Source organism: Excalfactoria chinensis, chromosome 2, assembly GCF_039878825.1.
Source record: "Excalfactoria chinensis isolate bCotChi1 chromosome 2, bCotChi1.hap2, whole genome shotgun sequence".
Classification (NCBI taxonomy): Eukaryota; Metazoa; Chordata; class Aves; order Galliformes; family Phasianidae; genus Excalfactoria; species Excalfactoria chinensis.
The window spans coordinates 141,523,955-141,541,690 of record NC_092826.1 but is presented as its reverse complement, the minus strand read 5'-3'; the positions used below and the strand labels follow the sequence as shown (position 1 = coordinate 141,541,690).

The 17,736-nt window shown below is 50.8% G+C and overlaps 2 protein-coding genes across 3 annotated transcripts; one reads left to right on the top strand and one right to left on the bottom strand.

Annotated features, from left to right (window-relative positions):
* Positions 1 to 2,953: 2,953 nt before the first annotated feature.
* On the bottom strand, positions 2,954 to 6,964 carry CHPF2 (chondroitin polymerizing factor 2). Its single transcript, XM_072329886.1, has 4 exons — positions 6,559 to 6,964; positions 5,353 to 5,917; positions 4,842 to 5,024; positions 2,954 to 4,470 (listed from the first exon to the last, which is right to left on the bottom strand). Exons 1-4 carry the CDS (start codon positions 6,828 to 6,830, stop codon positions 3,208 to 3,210), a joined length of 2,283 nt encoding a protein of 760 aa, XP_072185987.1. The 5' UTR covers positions 6,831 to 6,964; the 3' UTR covers positions 2,954 to 3,207.
* Positions 6,965 to 7,320: 356 nt separating this feature from the next.
* Positions 7,321 to 17,279, top strand: ABCF2 (ATP binding cassette subfamily F member 2). Of its 2 annotated transcripts, none has more exons than XM_072329254.1 (15): positions 7,321 to 7,449; positions 7,637 to 7,809; positions 8,934 to 9,146; positions 9,887 to 10,069; positions 10,393 to 10,564; positions 10,696 to 10,791; positions 11,865 to 11,967; positions 12,047 to 12,142; positions 12,251 to 12,370; positions 12,895 to 12,984; positions 13,175 to 13,285; positions 13,528 to 13,590; positions 14,059 to 14,187; positions 15,328 to 15,531; positions 16,258 to 17,279. In XM_072329254.1, exons 2-15 carry the CDS (start codon positions 7,656 to 7,658, stop codon positions 16,393 to 16,395), a joined length of 1,872 nt encoding a protein of 623 aa, XP_072185355.1. In that variant the 5' UTR covers positions 7,321 to 7,449; positions 7,637 to 7,655; the 3' UTR covers positions 16,396 to 17,279. The 2 variants fall into 2 exon arrangements, with proteins under 2 accessions (XP_072185355.1, XP_072185357.1); XM_072329256.1 differs by lacking the exon at positions 7,321 to 7,449 and adding an exon at positions 7,501 to 7,563.
* The last annotated feature ends 457 nt before the right edge of the window (positions 17,280 to 17,736 follow it).

The following is a 17,736-nucleotide window of genomic DNA, read 5'->3' as shown; positions in this document are numbered from 1 at the left end:
CAACTGGCTGTGAATCACTTTGGAGTGAGAAAACTCAGCACTGTTGGCTGTGATGGATCCCTGCAGCCACCCTGGGGTTTGTACATGCACCGCTGAGCTGCTCAGAGGCAAACCGTGCTGGTGAGTTGGGCTGCACACAGAAAAATCACATTATTTATATTCCAGCAGAACCTCGGAGAAGATTGATGGACACCTCGATCATTTGCATTGTTTTTCACAACACTTGCATCTTAAAAAAACAAACATCTCATTAGTTAAGAGCAGAGCGGTAGCGCCTTCACAGCTGAGGAGATGAGGACTATTTCCTTGTTTCTTGAAGCTAATAGCACAGCTGGGACAAAAGCTTCCTGTGTTTGTAACGTATTTTGCACATTTTTTCTCTGTGATCAGAAATAAACTGTTTCAACAGGACAAGGGTTAAGTAATCCTGCCCAGCAGATCCAGGAGGGCGAATTACCTGTTATAATAAAAGACAAGAAAGAATATCCAGGTGCATGGTGTCAGTAGGAATTGTGGCACATCTGAGGTTGGAAGGGACCTTACAGATCATCCAGTTCCAACTCCAAGAGGAGAGAAGTGCACACAAATGTGTGTGCAACCCATGGCACGGATCATGGCAGACTAAGCAGAGTTGGAGGCACAGCTGACACTCAGTGAGGTTTTATAAGGTTGATGTTTTACAAGGTTGATTGTGACACTCACAGTGATTTGGCTTCAGCCTGTGACCCCCCGTACAGTCCAAGAATTCTGTATCAGTCCTCACACAGATTATCATTTCTGGCTGAGCTAAAGAGTGCCCTTGAAGATCGGTCCTTCTTTGCAGATAATAGCATAGAACCAGTGATACAGGTTTAAATCCTAAGTACACCTGGCTCATTTCTCCCATTTCAGCCAATGGCCACCAATGAGCACCTACAGAAGATCCTAAGAACAAGACAGACACAGTGATTCCTCCTGGAATCCTTTCCTAGCTCCAGTGCTGTTAGATTCAGACCTACTGTGACAGACGTGTTGGCTCAGTACCTCGCAGCTTTGACGAGTTGCCCTTTTGCAACTTTCATCAACTATGTATCCAGTTGTGAAATTAAAGGCCCCGTCTCAGTTCCAGCTGGGTTGGAATTGTTGCCTTCAGCACGTCTGGTAGGATGCAACGTTTTGGTTCTAGGAGGAAACCAATGCTGGTAACATGCTGATGTTCACAGCTGCTGCTGAGCGGTGTTGCACAGAGGAAAGGCCATTCACAGCAAAGGGCACAAGGAGCTGGGAGGGAGCAGAATCAGGTCAGCTGACTGAAACTGGCCAGAGGAATATTCCGTACCAAATGACATCACATGGAAGTGAGGGTTAGCTGGGCATTGGTCCAGGGGTGGGGAGCAACTGCTTGTGCATCACTTATTATACACATTCATAGATATTGTCATAACAATTACCTTTTCCCTTCTCTGTATTAGTAAACAGTCTGATTGCAACCTGTGAGTTCTGCTTATTTTTTCCCCCACCTCCCATCCCACTGGGAACGGGGGAAGCAATGACTGGGAAGCAATGACTGCGATGCTGAGCCACCTGCCGGGTTAAGACAACAGTCAATTCAGTGCCCAACTTGTCAGAGGGATTGGTGTGAGCACAGGGCTTCTTGTGAAGGTTGTGGCACCCGCAGGACCCGTCAGAAGGGTTGGAGTAACCACAGGGTCAGTCAAAAAGGTCAGAGCAACTGCAGGACCTGTGACAGAGCTTTGACAAGTCCTGTGGCCGCTTCCTCATCCTTGGCTCCAGTTCAGCAGCAAGTTGTGAGAGAGGCAGCTGCAGGCAGCTCCCACTCATATGCTTCATACCACCTGTGAGGCCTTGACTTTGACTAAAAGAAACTCATTAAAATCTCCCTTCTGTTGGTCAGGAGGAATATAGGAGTAGTGGCTTTCTGCTGTTTGCTTTTCTTGTGTGTGAGAGAGAGAACAATCTAATAGCTGTAACTGCCACAATGGAAGAATCTATTCTATGGATGAGATCTACTTGGTGTGCTGCAGGTGGACTGGAGGCTCATTCAATGCTGTACTACTCACTGCTCTAATGGAATGTAAGAAGATACCCATACTGTTCTCTCAGCTCTAATGCACAGTATTTTAAATATTATTTCACACTGTCTCCTACTCGGATCATACAGCACCAGCAAAACAACCATTACTGTAAAGCAATCGCAACAATGAAGTTTCCATCAACTTGTTTTGATCTCACTCTGAGGGCTCTCATAGCGACACACAACCCAGTAAGAGATTCAGAAGAGATTCCTTCTTCCCATGTCAACGTCAGGCTTTTTTACCTTTCAAATAAACAAATTTGACTTTTTTTAACCCTTTTGAGATCATTGCAGACTGAGTACTTACTTTGAAGCTTTTCAGATCTTTCATCATCTCTTTGGAAACTGATACCAGACCTCCACCTTATAACCATTAATACAGCAAATACAATCGTGTTCCTTAAATACTGCATGTGTAGCCATGAATAAGGGTAGTCATCCTCACTGGTTCAACACACTGAAACTGTGATTGCTCCCAATCCTAGAAGAACCCAGTATAACATTGTGGTGCTCTACAAGCTTGCTGTTTGACAAGGGAATCTTCAGTTCCTTTATCTTCCCTGATTATCTAACAAAAAGAGTATTCTGCAGTTGCAAGCACAGCAAAGTGGAAGCACACTGAACAGTTCTGTCCAGCAGCAAACTAAGTAAACTGCGTTTCTGTCTCCTCAGAATTGAGGACATGAAGAGAAAAGCTCGAGATGGTGCAACGACAGCACTGAGGGTGGCAAGGCCAACATAATCTTGTTCCAGAAAGCACCACATATTCTGTCTCTACACCACTCATCAGAATCACATGGCTCAAAGAAAGATCACCTGAACAGCTCTTCTTACACCCCTCATCCCGGAGCCAATGAAGTTTACAGGCATTCACATCAGTCTGCTTGGAAAGAGATCTATTTGTTTAAAAAACAAACAAACCAACAAAAATCAACCCCAACCCACACAAAAGCAAAGAACTAAAACTCCACAAAAACAGCCTCTCCACAGCCCCTGCTTGTGCTGCAGAGCAAGGCTGGGAAAGCCTTTCTCCTCCCTTGACCTCACATGCCCTTCAACCATGGCCAGGCTCGGAAGGGGATGGAAAGTGCCAAGTGTTAAGGTGCAGCGCAGCTCTTGATGCTTCCAGTCTCTCAAGTACTGTTGGCCTGTTCCTGCTCAAAAAGGGCCATGGCTAAATGTGAGCGGGACGCAAGCCCTTCCAAGTTACTGAGGACACAGCGGTGGTATAACTCCTCACTGAGCCGGGGGTTGCAGCTCCTCAGTGCGTATTTCTGCACTAACCCCGGCTCCACAGCCCGAAATAAGTGCAAACCAGAATAATGGAGGAAGACATCAAATACCTCCATGCCCTCCAGCACTTCATCTCGATCTAGGATATCAGCTGCTAGCTTGGTACGTGCTGTCATATAGTCAGAGTTATAGAAGCAGGCCTCAGCAAAGGAATGTCTGTCAAAATGTCCATCCCTCAGGAAGTCGGTGCTGGAGGAAGCAGTCTGCTCACCACGGAATACCAAAGCGGGGTTGAACTCCTGAAAGTGCACTGGGAAAAAGACCTGCCAATTGCTGATAGTATTCATGCGGCAGCGGTTCAGGAACTCCATGTTGATTTCTGTCCAGACACTGGCCAAGAAGAACAAGGTGTCCACGGGGTGCTTCTTTGAGACTATATCCATGAGTTTCACTTGTGATGGCACCTCAGTTTTGACACTAATCCAGGGGATTTTAACTTCTGTGTAGCGTTTCTCCAGCTCTCCTACCATGGCCTTGACTCCAGCAAATACATCTACCTGACTGACTCGCTGGGCATCATACGGATGGTAAATGAAAAGCAAAGTCAGCAAGGCATTATCGTGTGTGTCCAGTGTGTTCATAGCGTACATATCCAGGAAGTTTGATACAAAATCCAAGTCCTGTACTGTCAATGGAAGCACCAGTTGCACACGCGTGGCCTCCGTTACATACGGCATGGGAATAATTTCTACCTTACTTAAGGGCCGCACCAAGCTCACTCGTTTAACTAGGACATGACTGTGTCCCTTCTGGGTCACTGCCTCCAGCAGTAGGTCCAGTGTGTATTCCATTCCTCGGGTGGGGTCAAAACGCCGGTAGCCATTCAGCAACTGTCGCTTGCTGAACCGGAGCAAGGGCTGGTAGCGGCTGTTAAGTTGCTCAAGTGCTGACTCGATAATGTCACTGACATCTGCTTTGCTGGCTCCAGAGAGCTCGCACTTGGGGGAGCCATCAAGGCAAGAGAAGAGGTACTGCTCAGTGAAGTAGTCCCAGCTGATTACCTCAAAACGTGACTTTGGAAGAAATGGAGAATTGATCCCCACAGGCCAGGTCAAGCTTGCCTCGCCTGCAGGAGTCAGCGATGTCAGATTCCTGATCTGCATCTGTGCAAAGAAAACACATATTGATCAGTGACAGTTTCTCAAAGGCAAAGTCCATGTCCTGCCCAGACCTGCTGTACCATTTAGAGCTGGGTGTAGATGGCAGTGGTGTAGGGAGCCTGCTTTGGCAGGGGGGTTGGACTCAATGATCTCTAGTGGTCCCTTCCAACCCCTACAATTCTGTGTTTCTGTGATCTTGGTAGTATCGCACCAGAAGTTTCTGATTTCAGAGTGCTAAGTCTGAAACACAGGACTATCTCTAGTGTTTGGCTGATTGTTGTACACGAATAGAAACGATACCCTTCTATGACAACGCTGAAAGAAAAGGAAACCTGTCTGGACAACGGTCTTTGCAGATTTCCCTTGCCACATACCTGCAGTTCCTGGATCTCCTGGTAGGCTCTCTCCAGCTGGATCCTGCTGAAGTGCTTGTGCAGCCGGTACATCAGGGTCATGTCAGAAACAGGGTGCACGGCAATGGCTGCTTGGAACTCCTCTTCTTCCTCCTTCTCTGGATCAGCATTTTTAGCAAGCTCATATGTATGGTAATGCTGACCCTGAGGAGGACAAAAGCCAGAAAGACTGGCATGGAATGCTACCATTCACAGTGAAGCCTTCCCTCACCCTAGACATGCATCCTCCCCTCTCTCTAAGCTGACTGCAGAACCCAGAGGTAAGAACACAACACAAGAGATCTCATTCCAAATGCTACCTCTATATACTACGAGCCTGTTTACTTGGTGCTGCCACACAAGACAACTCTCTCCTCCTCTATCTTACATCAGAATCCAGCAGAAAAGCCCCTTTACTGTGCAGCAGGGACTAGTAAGGGCATGGGTTCCATCCAACTTAGCTAACACAAAACCCTCAGGAGAGAGACAGTACCTGGAGCTGGGAGACACAAGTGATGCCAAGGAAATCGATGATGCAACGCCCCAGCCACTCATCGGGGCGCACACTGAGGATCTCATTGCGGCAGCTGTCCAGGTGTGGATGAAGTTTCAGCAGCAGGCTGCGGGACAGCAGGTAGCCAAAGCCACCGTGGCAATAGCGAGCCTGCTCATCTCCCCCGATGAACTCCTCTGCTCGTCCCAGGTAGACGTCTTGGTTAATACTGAGATGTGTCACCAGAGCCTTGACTTGTTCAGCCTGGGCATAGGTGTCATCCTGCATGATGTAGAACCAGTCATAGTCAGAACCGAAGTGCTGGTGGATATAGTACATGGTCTCATACATCAGCCAGATGGGTCGCTCATCCCCGTGGGCCACCAGCACCATGCCATGAGGCACTTTGGCGCTGCGCAGCCCTGTGAAGTACAGCAAGCGAGAGAAGTGATGAGCTACAGTCTTGTTCACAGCCACCGCCAGCGTGTTCAGGGTAGCCCTGGAAGTCAGCACTGCCACAAACAGTCTCTCGTGGAATCCCAGTTCTGTCTGGATGTAGCGAGTTCTGTAAAGAAAGGACACAACTGCATCGCAAAGTACTGGATGACAAAATCCAAACATTAAGTTGATTTGGTGTCAGAACTTCCTAACAGCTGTCAGGATACCTCTGTAACCATCCCTAACCATTGGGATAAACCCTTAACTGCTGGAACTTAAAAATGGTGAAGAAATGTACCTTATTGGTGGAGCTTTAAGAGCAGACTCACCAGCAAAAATCCCTTTTAACAAAACCATGTGCTTCCTTCCATCCTGCAGCACTTTGCCAAACTACTGCAAGTCAAAGCAGTGAATTCAGGGCCAACCACTAGCAAACCACACAAAGCGGCACACGCAGCTTAGAGCTTCCCCAACGAATAGAGCAGTTAATAACTGTCTAAGAGCAACTCGACACGTTATTAGCCACAAATAACCGGAGAGGGAATGTCTCCAGCCTTCCCGGGGTGTCTGTTTTGCAAAGCTCGCTGCTGCTCCCGGTACGGGAGCTACCTCAGCACCGCACCATGTTACAACCCCGTTACAACCAGCGCTTTAACGCTACGCCCCGCCGTTCAAGCAGCGCCTCCCAGCTGTAGCCGTTACCCCATTGGATGCCGCAAACTCCGAACAGCGCTCGGCTGTTCCAGGCGCGGCCCCGCCGTGTTTTACCTGAGCACCTTCTTGTAGGGCTTGTTGGGGTCCCGGTAGTACGGCACGATCCGCGGCCGGAACTCCTCGTGGCGCTGCCCCGCCCCGCCCCGCCCCGCCTCGCGCTGCGCCCCGCCGCGCAGCTCGTCCGGTCCCGCCGCCCGCAGGCAGAGCTCCTCGGCGCCGCCCCGGCCCCAGGACGCGCGCAGCAAACTGAGGCTGCAGCCCAGCGACAGGCCGAGCACGAGCGGCAGCGCGGGCCGCAAGGCCGCCAGCAGCGCGGCCAGGCGCATGGCGACGGCGGGCGGGGCGCTCCGGGCTGACCGCGGTCCCTACGGCCGGGCTGCGCTCACGGGGCCGCGGGACATGGAGGCTGCGGATCGACCGGCAGCGGAGCCTGCAGAGATCGTGCCGTGCTGCAGCACCCCAGACCCGGCCCGCGCTGCTCAGCGGCCCCGCGGCGCAGCCGGCTGCGGGCACAGCGACGCGGCGGCGCGGGGGCCCGGAACGAGGCCGGCCCGGAGAGCGGCGCCGGAGGAAGCAGCGGGTCCCGCCCGGCCGCTCCGCCACCGCTGCCACCTCAACCGCCTCATCGCCGCCCCGAACGCTTCCGCTTCCCCTTCCGCTTCCTCTTCCGCTTTGCTCTCTATGGTTCCCCGGCAGCCGCTCTACCCGCCGGCTGCGTCGCATCTCTATGGTAGCGCCAGGCGCGGCTCCCGCGGCACGTCCGGGGCGGGGCCCGAGCCGGGCTGCGCGGTGCACGCCGGGACACGCGGCGCCCTGCCCGGAGCGGAGCGGCCGCCCGGCGCGGGTGACGTTTCAGGCGCCGATTGGCCGCATTGCCGGGGGGCGGGGCGCGCGCACGCGGTAGCAGCTGTTCTCCTGCGACAGAAGCAGCGCGCGGAGCCGCCGGTGCGGGACGGGCGGGAGGAGCGGGGCGGGCGCGGAGGGCGGAGCGGGGCGGAGCGGGGCGGAAGGGCGCCGGGCGGGGATCGGAGGCGCCGGGCGGTTCTCGAGGCCGGCCCGGTGAGCGCCGCGTGCCGCGGGGCGGAGCGGAGATCCGGGTTGGCGCGGCCTAACGGCCTCTCTCCCGCCGCAGCCGCTGTCCCCGCCGCGCCATGCCGTCCGACCTGGCCAAGAAGAAGGCGGCCAAGAAGAAGGAGGCGGCGAAGGCCCGACAACGGCCCCGCCGCGCCACGGAGGAGAACGGCGATGCCGGCACGGAGCCGCAGGACGTCCGGGCGCCGGAGGCCAACGGGACGGCGCTGCCAGGTGAGGGGCGACTCCGCCCGGTCCCGGACCCGCCGCTGAGGTTGCGGCCCGGCGGTGCGTCCCGCGCTACGGAGCGCCCGGCGGGACCGTCTGCGGGCGGCAGCGGGACACCGAACTGCGCGGGGACGGCCCTGCAGGATCCGCTCCCCTCCGCGTTCCGGCGGCGATCCGGAACCGCCTGCGGGCGGCGGCGGCGTCCCCGGGGCCGCCTCTGGAGCCGCCGGTGAAGGCGGAGCGCTGCGGGCGCCATCGGGCTGCCGCCGTCCCGAGCTGCCGGTATCTGCTGTCCGGACCCGCTTTGGTGCCGCAGCAGGAGCGGCGTCCCGGTTCTCGCCCCGCTCTCACTCAATCGGTCGGCGCTGCCCGAGCCTCTGCCCGGCCGTTTCTCGTGTTCGTGTCCGGTATCGGAGGCCGAACTCCCCGCGGTCGAGGTGAAGCTTACCGGGGGCGGCGACCCGCGCACCGCCGGGCACGTGTGTTTTCCGGGAGCGCTGCGGGCCGATCCCGCGTTGCGCTGCTCCGTGAGCTCCTCAGCGCGGGACCCGGTGCAGCCGGAGCCCCCTCGCGCCATCCCGGCTCTTGGCCGCCCCCGTCGTCCCGGCGGACCGCGGACCCCCGACCCCCGCCGTCCTGCGCCGCTCTCGTGCCGCGGGCCGCGCCGAGCCGCCGGCTGGGGGCGGGGCCTGGGCGCCAACCGGCCCGAGCCCGCCAATCACCCTCAATTATCCTGGCTCGTTTGCATGTCGCGCTCCTATTGGTGGAGGCGGCGCGGCGCGGGCCGGGTGCGGGGCGGGCGGGAGGCCGCGAGAGCAGAGCGGGCGGCGGGACGGGACGGGACGGGAGGCTGCAGGGAGAGGCCGCTCGCTGCCCGCGCACCGTAAGGCGGCGTTACCTCGGATCCCGGCCAGCCGCTCCGGCTGCTCGCTGCGTTGCTTTGTCAGCTCATCTGTTACTCGTGTTCGGTTGCTACGCGTCCATCTGCTGAACGGCAAAACCGAACGCGTCGCTCCAGGCCTCCTCGGTGTTTGTGTAGGAGCGGAGGTGCTGCTTCCTGTGGCCGTCCTGGTCTCGTTGCTTTACGGGCTTACGGCTTCCCGTGTTGGTGGGTTCTTCTCCCTGTACAGAAGTGGATGCTCTGACGAAGGAGCTGGAGGACTTTGAACTAAAGAAAGCTGCTGCTCGTGCCGTGACCGGAGTGCTGGCTTCCCATCCCAACAGCACCGACGTGCACATCATTAACCTCTCACTGACCTTCCACGGCCAAGAGCTGCTGAGCGACACAAAACTTGAGCTGAATTCTGGGAGGCGATATGGCCTCATTGGCCTCAATGGGATCGGTAAGTTTGGGGCACGGTGATGGGGGCCTCTTGGAACCCAGTGAAGGTTCTGTCCTGCTGGAAGGTGGACGGATGCATGTGGTAACTCAGAAATAGCCTGTAGGTGTGGGTGGGACACGGCACCGTCATCTCCCTGCTTTCTCCATACACCAGGAGCGATTGCTAGTAGGGCATGAGGTCGCCTCCTGGCCTTGGACTGTGCATTTGGGCTGGTTTCTGTGATGCCTGGGATTGTGAGTCCATCCGGTTCCTTTTTGCAGGCTTTGTGTAGCAGTGTCAGTCAACCCAACACTGCTGCTACTGGCTGAACAAGTGTCACAGTGTGGAGTGGCAGGCAGTGTGCATAACAGCTGGGAAGTAGTGCTGTATGGGGAAACACGCAGAATATGGGTACAGCTGAAGAAGAGCTGGTAGGAGTGATGACTCTCTAGTGATGAGTGTAATATTTTCCTCTGCATTAGAAGTCTATAGAGGCTGGTGCCCTGGTAATGTATGTTAGACCTGGTTAGATGGCAAGAAGTGTACAGCAAAGATAAACCTCCCAGTATCTGGGCTAGTGCTGAGCTGCAGAGGTGCTGCTGTCTCTGATTTCTCATGGGCAAGAAGTTCCCAAGGATTCTCTTGAATTGCAAAGGGAGAGGGTAATGTGGTCTGATTGTATCTCATCTGCGGGTTGTGGGTTTTGTTGTGGCATATCTTACTGAATTCAGCAGATAACTGGAGTGTCTGTCTGCACACAGGGAAATCCATGCTTTTGTCAGCTATTGGGAAACGAGAAGTGCCCATTCCAGAGCACATTGACATCTATCACCTGACCCGAGAGATGCCTCCCAGTGACAAGACCCCCCTGCAGTGTGTGATGGAGGTGGATACAGAGAGGTCCATGTTAGAACGAGAAGCAGAGCGTCTGGCTCATGAAGATGGTAAAGCTTTTCAGAGTCCCCGTGGACAAGGGGCACGTAGTCCACTTTCCCTTCCCATTGAAGGAAAGGGCTTACCTGGGTTCCTTGGCAGTTTTTGCAGTACCTCTTTTTCCCACCTGCCCTGTACTAGTTGAAAAGTCCTGTAGGATTCCACATCTTTAGATAAATTATCCTAGGCAGCTTCTTAAGACGTATCTAAGGTATGTGAGTGGAGAGCGCCGAATAGTGGTGAAGCAGTTGGGCTGTGAACTTTCTCAGCTGTACGTACTTGCAGCCGAGAGCCCATTATTGTTGGAAGTGCTGACAGGTGGGCTCTTTTTCAGCGGAGTGTGAGAAACTCATGGAGCTGTATGAACGTCTGGAGGAGCTGGACGCTGACAAGGCAGAAGCGCGGGCCTCTCGTATCCTACACGGCTTGGGGTTTACACCAGCCATGCAGAGGAAGAAGCTGAAGGACTTTAGTGGTGGCTGGAGAATGAGGGTGGCTCTTGCTAGGTGAGTGGTACAGTGCCTGCTGCCTCCCGGGCAGCTCAAAACCACATAACAGTTCTAAGAACTTAGAGCTGAGTTCAGAGGCTTTGGGTGCCCACATTTACCTTATGCTGCCATCTCCCCTCTCCTTTTAGAGCACTCTTCATTCGGCCATTCATGCTACTGCTAGATGAACCCACCAACCACCTTGACCTGGATGCCTGTGTGTGGTTGGAAGAAGAACTGAAAACGTAAGCATGGAGGAGTGTCCAGCTTCCACGGGTTGTCGTTTTCTGCACAAATGTCCTGTCAGCATGTGAAGCGAATGCTGCAGAAATAATTGTCTGTAGTTGTTGTGGCTACGTGGCTATATTGCAGTACCAGTTATACCCTCGTGTAGCTTGCTGCTGTGTGTTTTTTACAGAGGGAGTCTTGACACAAGGGCAATAATTTCAAGACAAGCCTATCTCTTTCTCAGTGAAGAAATGAGAAATACTGGTTTATACTTACCTACAGGTTAAACCTTCTTCCTGGAGGCCAGGAGCAGCCCTGGCAGCCCTTCTAGCAGTGCTGCATACTGTACCAGTAGTGTGAGCTTTCCAGACATGGCTTATAGCTCACCTTTCTGCATGTTGTTTTTCTGTTTTCACCAGCTGTAGTGTCTGAGTCTCAGTTTCATCTTGTTACGGTATATCAAGGTAACTGGGTTTTGTAATCAAAGATAAAATGTTCATGATTGGGCACAATATTTAGGAATAGCCATGAAATTTGATACCTGCATTGTGCATTAAAAAGGCTGTGAACGGAAGCTTGTGAGAAGGGCTTTTCTTTTGCAGAGGTTATTCCATCAGCTCTGTCAGCTGAACCTTTTGCATGTCTGATAGGTCAAGTGTTTTAGGAAAGTAATTAGAACCTCTCTGTTTGGGAGGATGCATTTACCAGTCATTGCACAGATTTGGAGTGGAGTCTGTCTTAGTGTAGCTAAGGGATTGTATTCTGTAACAAGACAAAAATGAGAAGCTAAGGTTGAAATTTCTAGGTGTAATGCCAGTGGAGTTCTGCATAAGTAGCACTGCTAATCCACCATGCAGGTTAGCCAGCTTTTAACTGTTCATGAGTATGGGAGAAGAGTTCTGCACAGTGGAGGGAACCTCACTTACAAAGCTGGATGCAGCCACTTACACAAAATTCCTGAAGCATCTCTAAGGCTGTTCACATTTTGCTCTTTATATGACTGTAGACAGAAGAGGTTTGATACACGCAAATCCTTTGTCACCATCAGGCCAACGAGCAGTTCTCTGTATTAAGTGTTGTGTTGTCACAGGTTCAAGCGGATCCTTGTGCTGATATCCCACTCCCAGGACTTCTTGAATGGCATCTGCACCAACATAATCCACATGCATAATCGCAAACTGAAGTACTATACGGTGAGTGAATGTGCAGCTAGCAGAAACAGGGATGCGATCCTCTGGGGTGTGCCTGATGTCCTGTGCTCCATCTCTTCAGGGGAATTACGATCAGTATGTAAAAACTCGCTTGGAACTGGAAGAAAATCAAATGAAGCGTTTCCACTGGGAACAAGATCAGATTGCCCACATGAAGGTATCTGCCTACCTGCACGAACATCTTTCTGCCCATGCCTGTAGGCAGCCCTGTTACCACCTCAGCCTTTTTGTCGTGGCTTTTGGCTAACGTTGTATTTGGTTGCAGAATTATATTGCACGATTTGGTCACGGTAGTGCAAAGCTGGCCAGGCAAGCTCAGAGCAAGGAGAAGACTCTTCAAAAAATGATGGCTTCTGGCTTGACAGAGAGAGTGGTAAATGATAAGGTGAGATCTCTAATGGGGTTGCATCTAGAGATCAGTATAGGAAACTTGAGCTGGATAAGCAGAGTAAACTTTATCTGACAGCAGGAATGGCTGACACAGCAGAGAGCAAGAATGGAATCCCCTTCTTGATGCCAGAGGGTTAAATTTACTGAAGTTAGTGTAACGTTGAATGGTCTAATGAGGAGATTTGATTTTCTCCTATTGAGAGAAGCAGATTTGTGATACCAGTAGGGCTCTTTTGCAGACGTGGAAATGAATGTCTAAAAAATGGGAGATCTGGGAGGATGCTCAGAGTAACTCCTGCTTATTGAAGAGTTTAACCCCCCAGTTGCTTCAAGGAGAAAGAAACAGGGAATTCTTAGCCAGCAGATGAGCTTACATGAGTTGTTAAAGGGCTCTTAAAAAGGTTGCGTTTTGTTACTTTGCTTTGAAGATGTTGTCTATAGTGAGGCATGGTTGTACTGGAATAATGGGGCTACCTTGTGCTCCAGGTTGTCTAACAAGTGGATATTCTTTGTTGACAGACTTTGTCATTCTATTTCCCACCCTGTGGAAAAATCCCCCCTCCTGTCATCATGGTGCAGAATGTCAGCTTCAAATACACAAAGGATGGGGTAAGTATAGAAAGTATGCATGAGTTATACGGAAGTTATGTGTGTCTGTGCCTTGTTTGGAAGTGTGAGGCTTTTGGGATCAGACTTCTTGGCAATGTTGATACTGAGTCTGCTGGGGATGCAGCTGTACATTTATGTGGAGATTCTGGGTAATAGCAGAAAAGCACATAATGATTTATGTGGCTTGCAGCCATGGATCTATAATAACCTGGAGTTTGGGATTGACCTGGATACCCGTGTTGCTCTTGTTGGACCCAATGGAGCTGGAAAGTCAACACTGCTGAAACTGCTCACAGGAGAGGTATGCTTACAGCATCATCTTCCCTGTTTTGGTCCTTTATTCTTTGGGTAGTCTTCGGTGGGCCTGCACTTATTTACCAGAGTACTCCATCAGACTTCAGAATTTCCAAGGGGTTTTCTCTGTCACATTGTATATTCAGACTGCATCTTCTGTACTGGGGAGGAGATGGATAGATTCTGTTCATTCTGGCATAGAGTAAAAGGAGGGTTTCATGGTGAAATACTTTTATCTTCCCCTTCTAGTTGCTGCCCACAGATGGGATGATTCGCAAGCATTCACATGTGAAGATTGGTAGATACCACCAGGTAATCCCTGTGGCAACCACCAGGAACATGAAAAAGTGGGGAAGAAGCTGCCAGGAATGAGGATCCTTTATCCTCTATTCCTGCATCTAAGGCCCATCTTGCTGCTGCTCTTCAGTGCCTTGAGCTTGGGGAGGAAATTTCTGCTGGCAGAGTGGGCTCTACCCAATGTTCTTGTCCCAGAAAGAGGCTTCTGTGGTTCTTTCTGTTTAGCCTCTCGCCTTGTACAGGAGAGATGGTTGCCTTGTGCTTGATGCTGGCCAGGTCTGCTATTCTGAAGCAGAATGCTGCTCCTGAAAAGGAGACTCCTTCGCTAACAGTTCAGCACAGTGAATACACTGGGTGTGAGATTATCACCTCTTGTGTTCTGCTGCCTAGCTGGTCGCAGAGGGATGTAAGCTGGGGAGGTACTTCTGACCAGGAGAGATGGGTGGTGTGCACAAGCTGAAAGTGTCTCTTCTTCTCTGTCAGCACCTGCAAGAGCAGTTGGACTTAGACCTCTCACCCCTGGAGTACATGATGAAATGCTACCCAGAAATCAAGGAGAAGGAGGAGATGAGAAAAATCATTGGCAGATATGGTCTGACAGGGAAACAGCAGGTGAATATGAGCTGTTGAAGTTTTCTTTACTCACTGGGGAAGTAGAGCTGCTGCATTTTCCATTGCTCTGCTGGTGTCTGTCAGTGTGATGCAGTTGGAGCATGGCCTGTCACGGCATCTGAATGCTTTTTCCGTCTCCACTTTTCAAACTGGAGGAAAATAACTCACGGCTTACAGGAACTTCGTTAGTTGTCTTAATTTCAGCCGGGATGGAATTGTTTTCTTCAGAGGTCTGGTGTGATGCTGTGTTTTGGCTCTGGGGGAAAAACAGCACTGTTAACACTATGATGTTCATAGTTGCTGCTAAACAGTGTTGCACAGAGCCAAGGCCATTCTCAGCAGAGGGCTCCAGGAGCTTGGAGGGAACGGAATCAGGACAACTGACTTAAACTGCCAAAGAGATATACTGTACTGTATGACATCAAGCAGAAAGAGGGGTGGGAGTTCATCGCTCTCTTCCACTTCTTGGGGGCTAGTTGGGCATTGGTTGGGGGTTGGTGAGCAATCGCTTGTGTATCACTTATTATTTACATTTTTTGTGTATGTATTTGCTATAATTATTATCCTTTTTCTTTTCTCTCTCTTAATTAAAATTTAGTTTTACCCCAACCCATGAGTTCTATAAATGACTGTGTAGTGCTCAGTCACTTGCCGAGTTAAACCACATTTCTGTTGAAGGGATGTGTTTTTATGTTGGAGTGGGTGACCCTCCTCAGTCTGGGTTGAGGCACAGAGACAGGCTGTGGCATAGTGCTAGCCTCAAGCATATTTCAGCTGTAGCTTGAACTAGCTTGCTTGTCTGTATTTCTGAGATGAATGCCAGTAGGAAAGGCAAAAGTAAGTTTAGGCTTGTGTCAGGATGGAATGAGCAGACAGAGCTCATCGAACTGCCCTCTGGTCCTCTAACAGAAGCTGAGTCCTGGTGTGGACGCTCCTTTTTCAGAAGTCCCTGGAGTTCCTTTGTTTTGCTGACTGAGGAGGCCTAGTCTAGGTGTACGCCTGATATGTTTGTCCTCTCGTGCCATGCATCTGCTGCAAACATGATTTAAGATGCGAATGTTTTCTGGTCAGCGTGGCAGTTTAGGAACTGGTGCTATTAAGTTTCCTTGCAGAGCTGCAAACTGTGTCTTTGTCTGTCAGGTGAGCCCCATTCGGAACCTCTCTGATGGGCAGAAGTGCCGTGTGTGCTTTGCGTGGCTGGCCTGGCAGAATCCCCACATGCTTTTCCTGGATGAGCCCACCAACCACTTGGACATAGAAACAATAGATGCTCTGGCAGATGCGATCAATGACTTTGAAGGAGGAATGATGCTTGTCAGCCACGACTTCAGACTCATCCAGCAGGTAAATAGAGCAGCAAATTTTTGCAGAGCACCTTTCCAACACTGAGTAGTTAGTAATTAAATCAGGGTGTTTTCAGCTGATTGGCTGTTCCTTATCCTGAAAAGGTACGTGAGTGAAAAAGGTCACAGTTCCTTTGCCAAGTTCATGTTGAATGATTACCCAGCACTTGAAAGAAGAAACAAATACTAATAGTAAAGAATAAGTTGAATGGAAATCTCATGACATGCCACAGAGGCTCCAGCTGGATTGTTCCAAACGGTACTGGAATAATTCTAGTGGACTTCTCTTTATCGCTTTGTCTGCACAGGTGAAGGAAGTTGCTTCAGCTGTGCATAAATATTGATTTATCAACTATTGATTTGTCAGTAAGTTGAGCTGTGATTTTATTTTTCAGCGCAGCAAATCCAAATAGTTCATGTCAAAAACCTTTCATCAATTCCCAGTTTAGCAGGAAATGAATTTCTTTTCCATCTACATACAAACAAAAAAGAAATGTTGAGGAGTCAAAGACTGTTAGTTCTAAAATCTTATATCCATCGCTCAGAAAACACCAGGTAGATGTTTCCCTGCAGATATTTTTCTTTGGAAATTGAATTGATGAAACCCAATAGACTCTTTCCTCATCATACTTCAGAGAATAGGTTTGGGTTAATTTTATCATGGTGGTAAAAATTAGGGAATGCTGCACTATAACCTCTCCTCCCTCTCCCCGTGTGCTTCTTTCAGGTTGCTCAGGAGATCTGGGTCTGTGAGAAGCAGACAATCACCAAGTGGCAGGGTGACATCCTCGCCTATAAGGAGCATCTCAAGTCCAAGCTGGTGGATGAGGATCCACAGCTCACCAAGAAGACCCATAATGTGTGAGCTGGGAGCAGCTGGCCAGGTGCACTCCATGCAGACTGACAGTGGCCAACGTGACTCGCTCACCTGTAGACTGGAGTGGGACTGCTGCTACCTGTGGCTGTGTTCTAGGATTGCTGCAATACTGCTTCCCCTTGACTTGCCTTGCACCTCTGTATCTGGACAGATCTCTTCTCTCCTGATCTGGCTTAATTCGGGCAGCCATTTCCCATATTTAGATGATATCCCATCTGAGCCAGGCCTTGGAATCCAGTGGCCTGTGTTGTGGCAGTTAGGGTGTCTGAGTTGCAGTGATACAGAAGTGGAGACCCCGGCCCAGCTTATCCTGCATCTTCCTCCCCAGTTTCTGCTTCAGTTTATAGATACTTCACTTCAAACTCCTCTGGCCTCGGTTTGTTTTCAACTATTATTTAACAGTGTAATTACAAGATCTGCCTGAGAATCCATCAGCCAATAAAGAGGGAAGAACAGTCTCGTTTTGTGAGCTGTGGTAGTTCCTGGGGCATGCTGGGGCTCATCAGCCTGTACTGGGCTTTACCAAAGCTCACTGCTGCCAAAGTCCTCTTGTTATGACCAGAAATTGTGCCATATGTGAAAGGGTGAGTACGGAGCTCTAGTGTTGTACACAGCAGAGCAGAATCCACTGATGGAATATGGGGTCTTCTGGATAATGACAGAAGGGGGAGCAAGCTACACATGCTTTTTTGTTGTTGTTAATAGATACAGCTCGAAAGGTTCCAAAGATCAGAAAGTAGAGGTGAAATGTAGACCTATAGAAAACCAGTGTGTGTGTGCTCCGCAACAGAGCAGCTTTGATGCATGTTTTTCCTTTCACCTTGAATTGAATGGGCCGAATACAGGGCTCTCAATAAATCGGGATTCTTGGCTATGAATTATTTATTTGTTCCTAACGGCTTTAACTGAACAACATTAATCAGCTGAAGTTGGCCCAACGTCTATTTTTGTTCTGAATAACAGATCCTGATAAAAGCTGATGTTTGAGCTGTACCTTCTGCCAGAGCGACTTGAGTCATTTCTTGAATAAAACACCTTTCTCATGTATTTTTAAAACAATGAAAAGACCCAAAAAAACCCCATCCTTTATGATCACGGCTTATCATTTAATTGCTAACGTGAGAATGGCAGCACAAGGCACACTCTGTAGCCCGGTGCTGTGTTCCTGAGCTACAGGAATGTGGCTGTATCTCCTTGGAGCGCTTTCTCAGCTGCCAGCTGTTGTTGGCTCCCAGCAAAGCATTTCCTTCCTTCATTGAAAGAGCCCATGGAAGCTGTGCATGGCTGCTGTGGAAGCACTACGTCACCCATGGGAGAAGTGTCATGGGG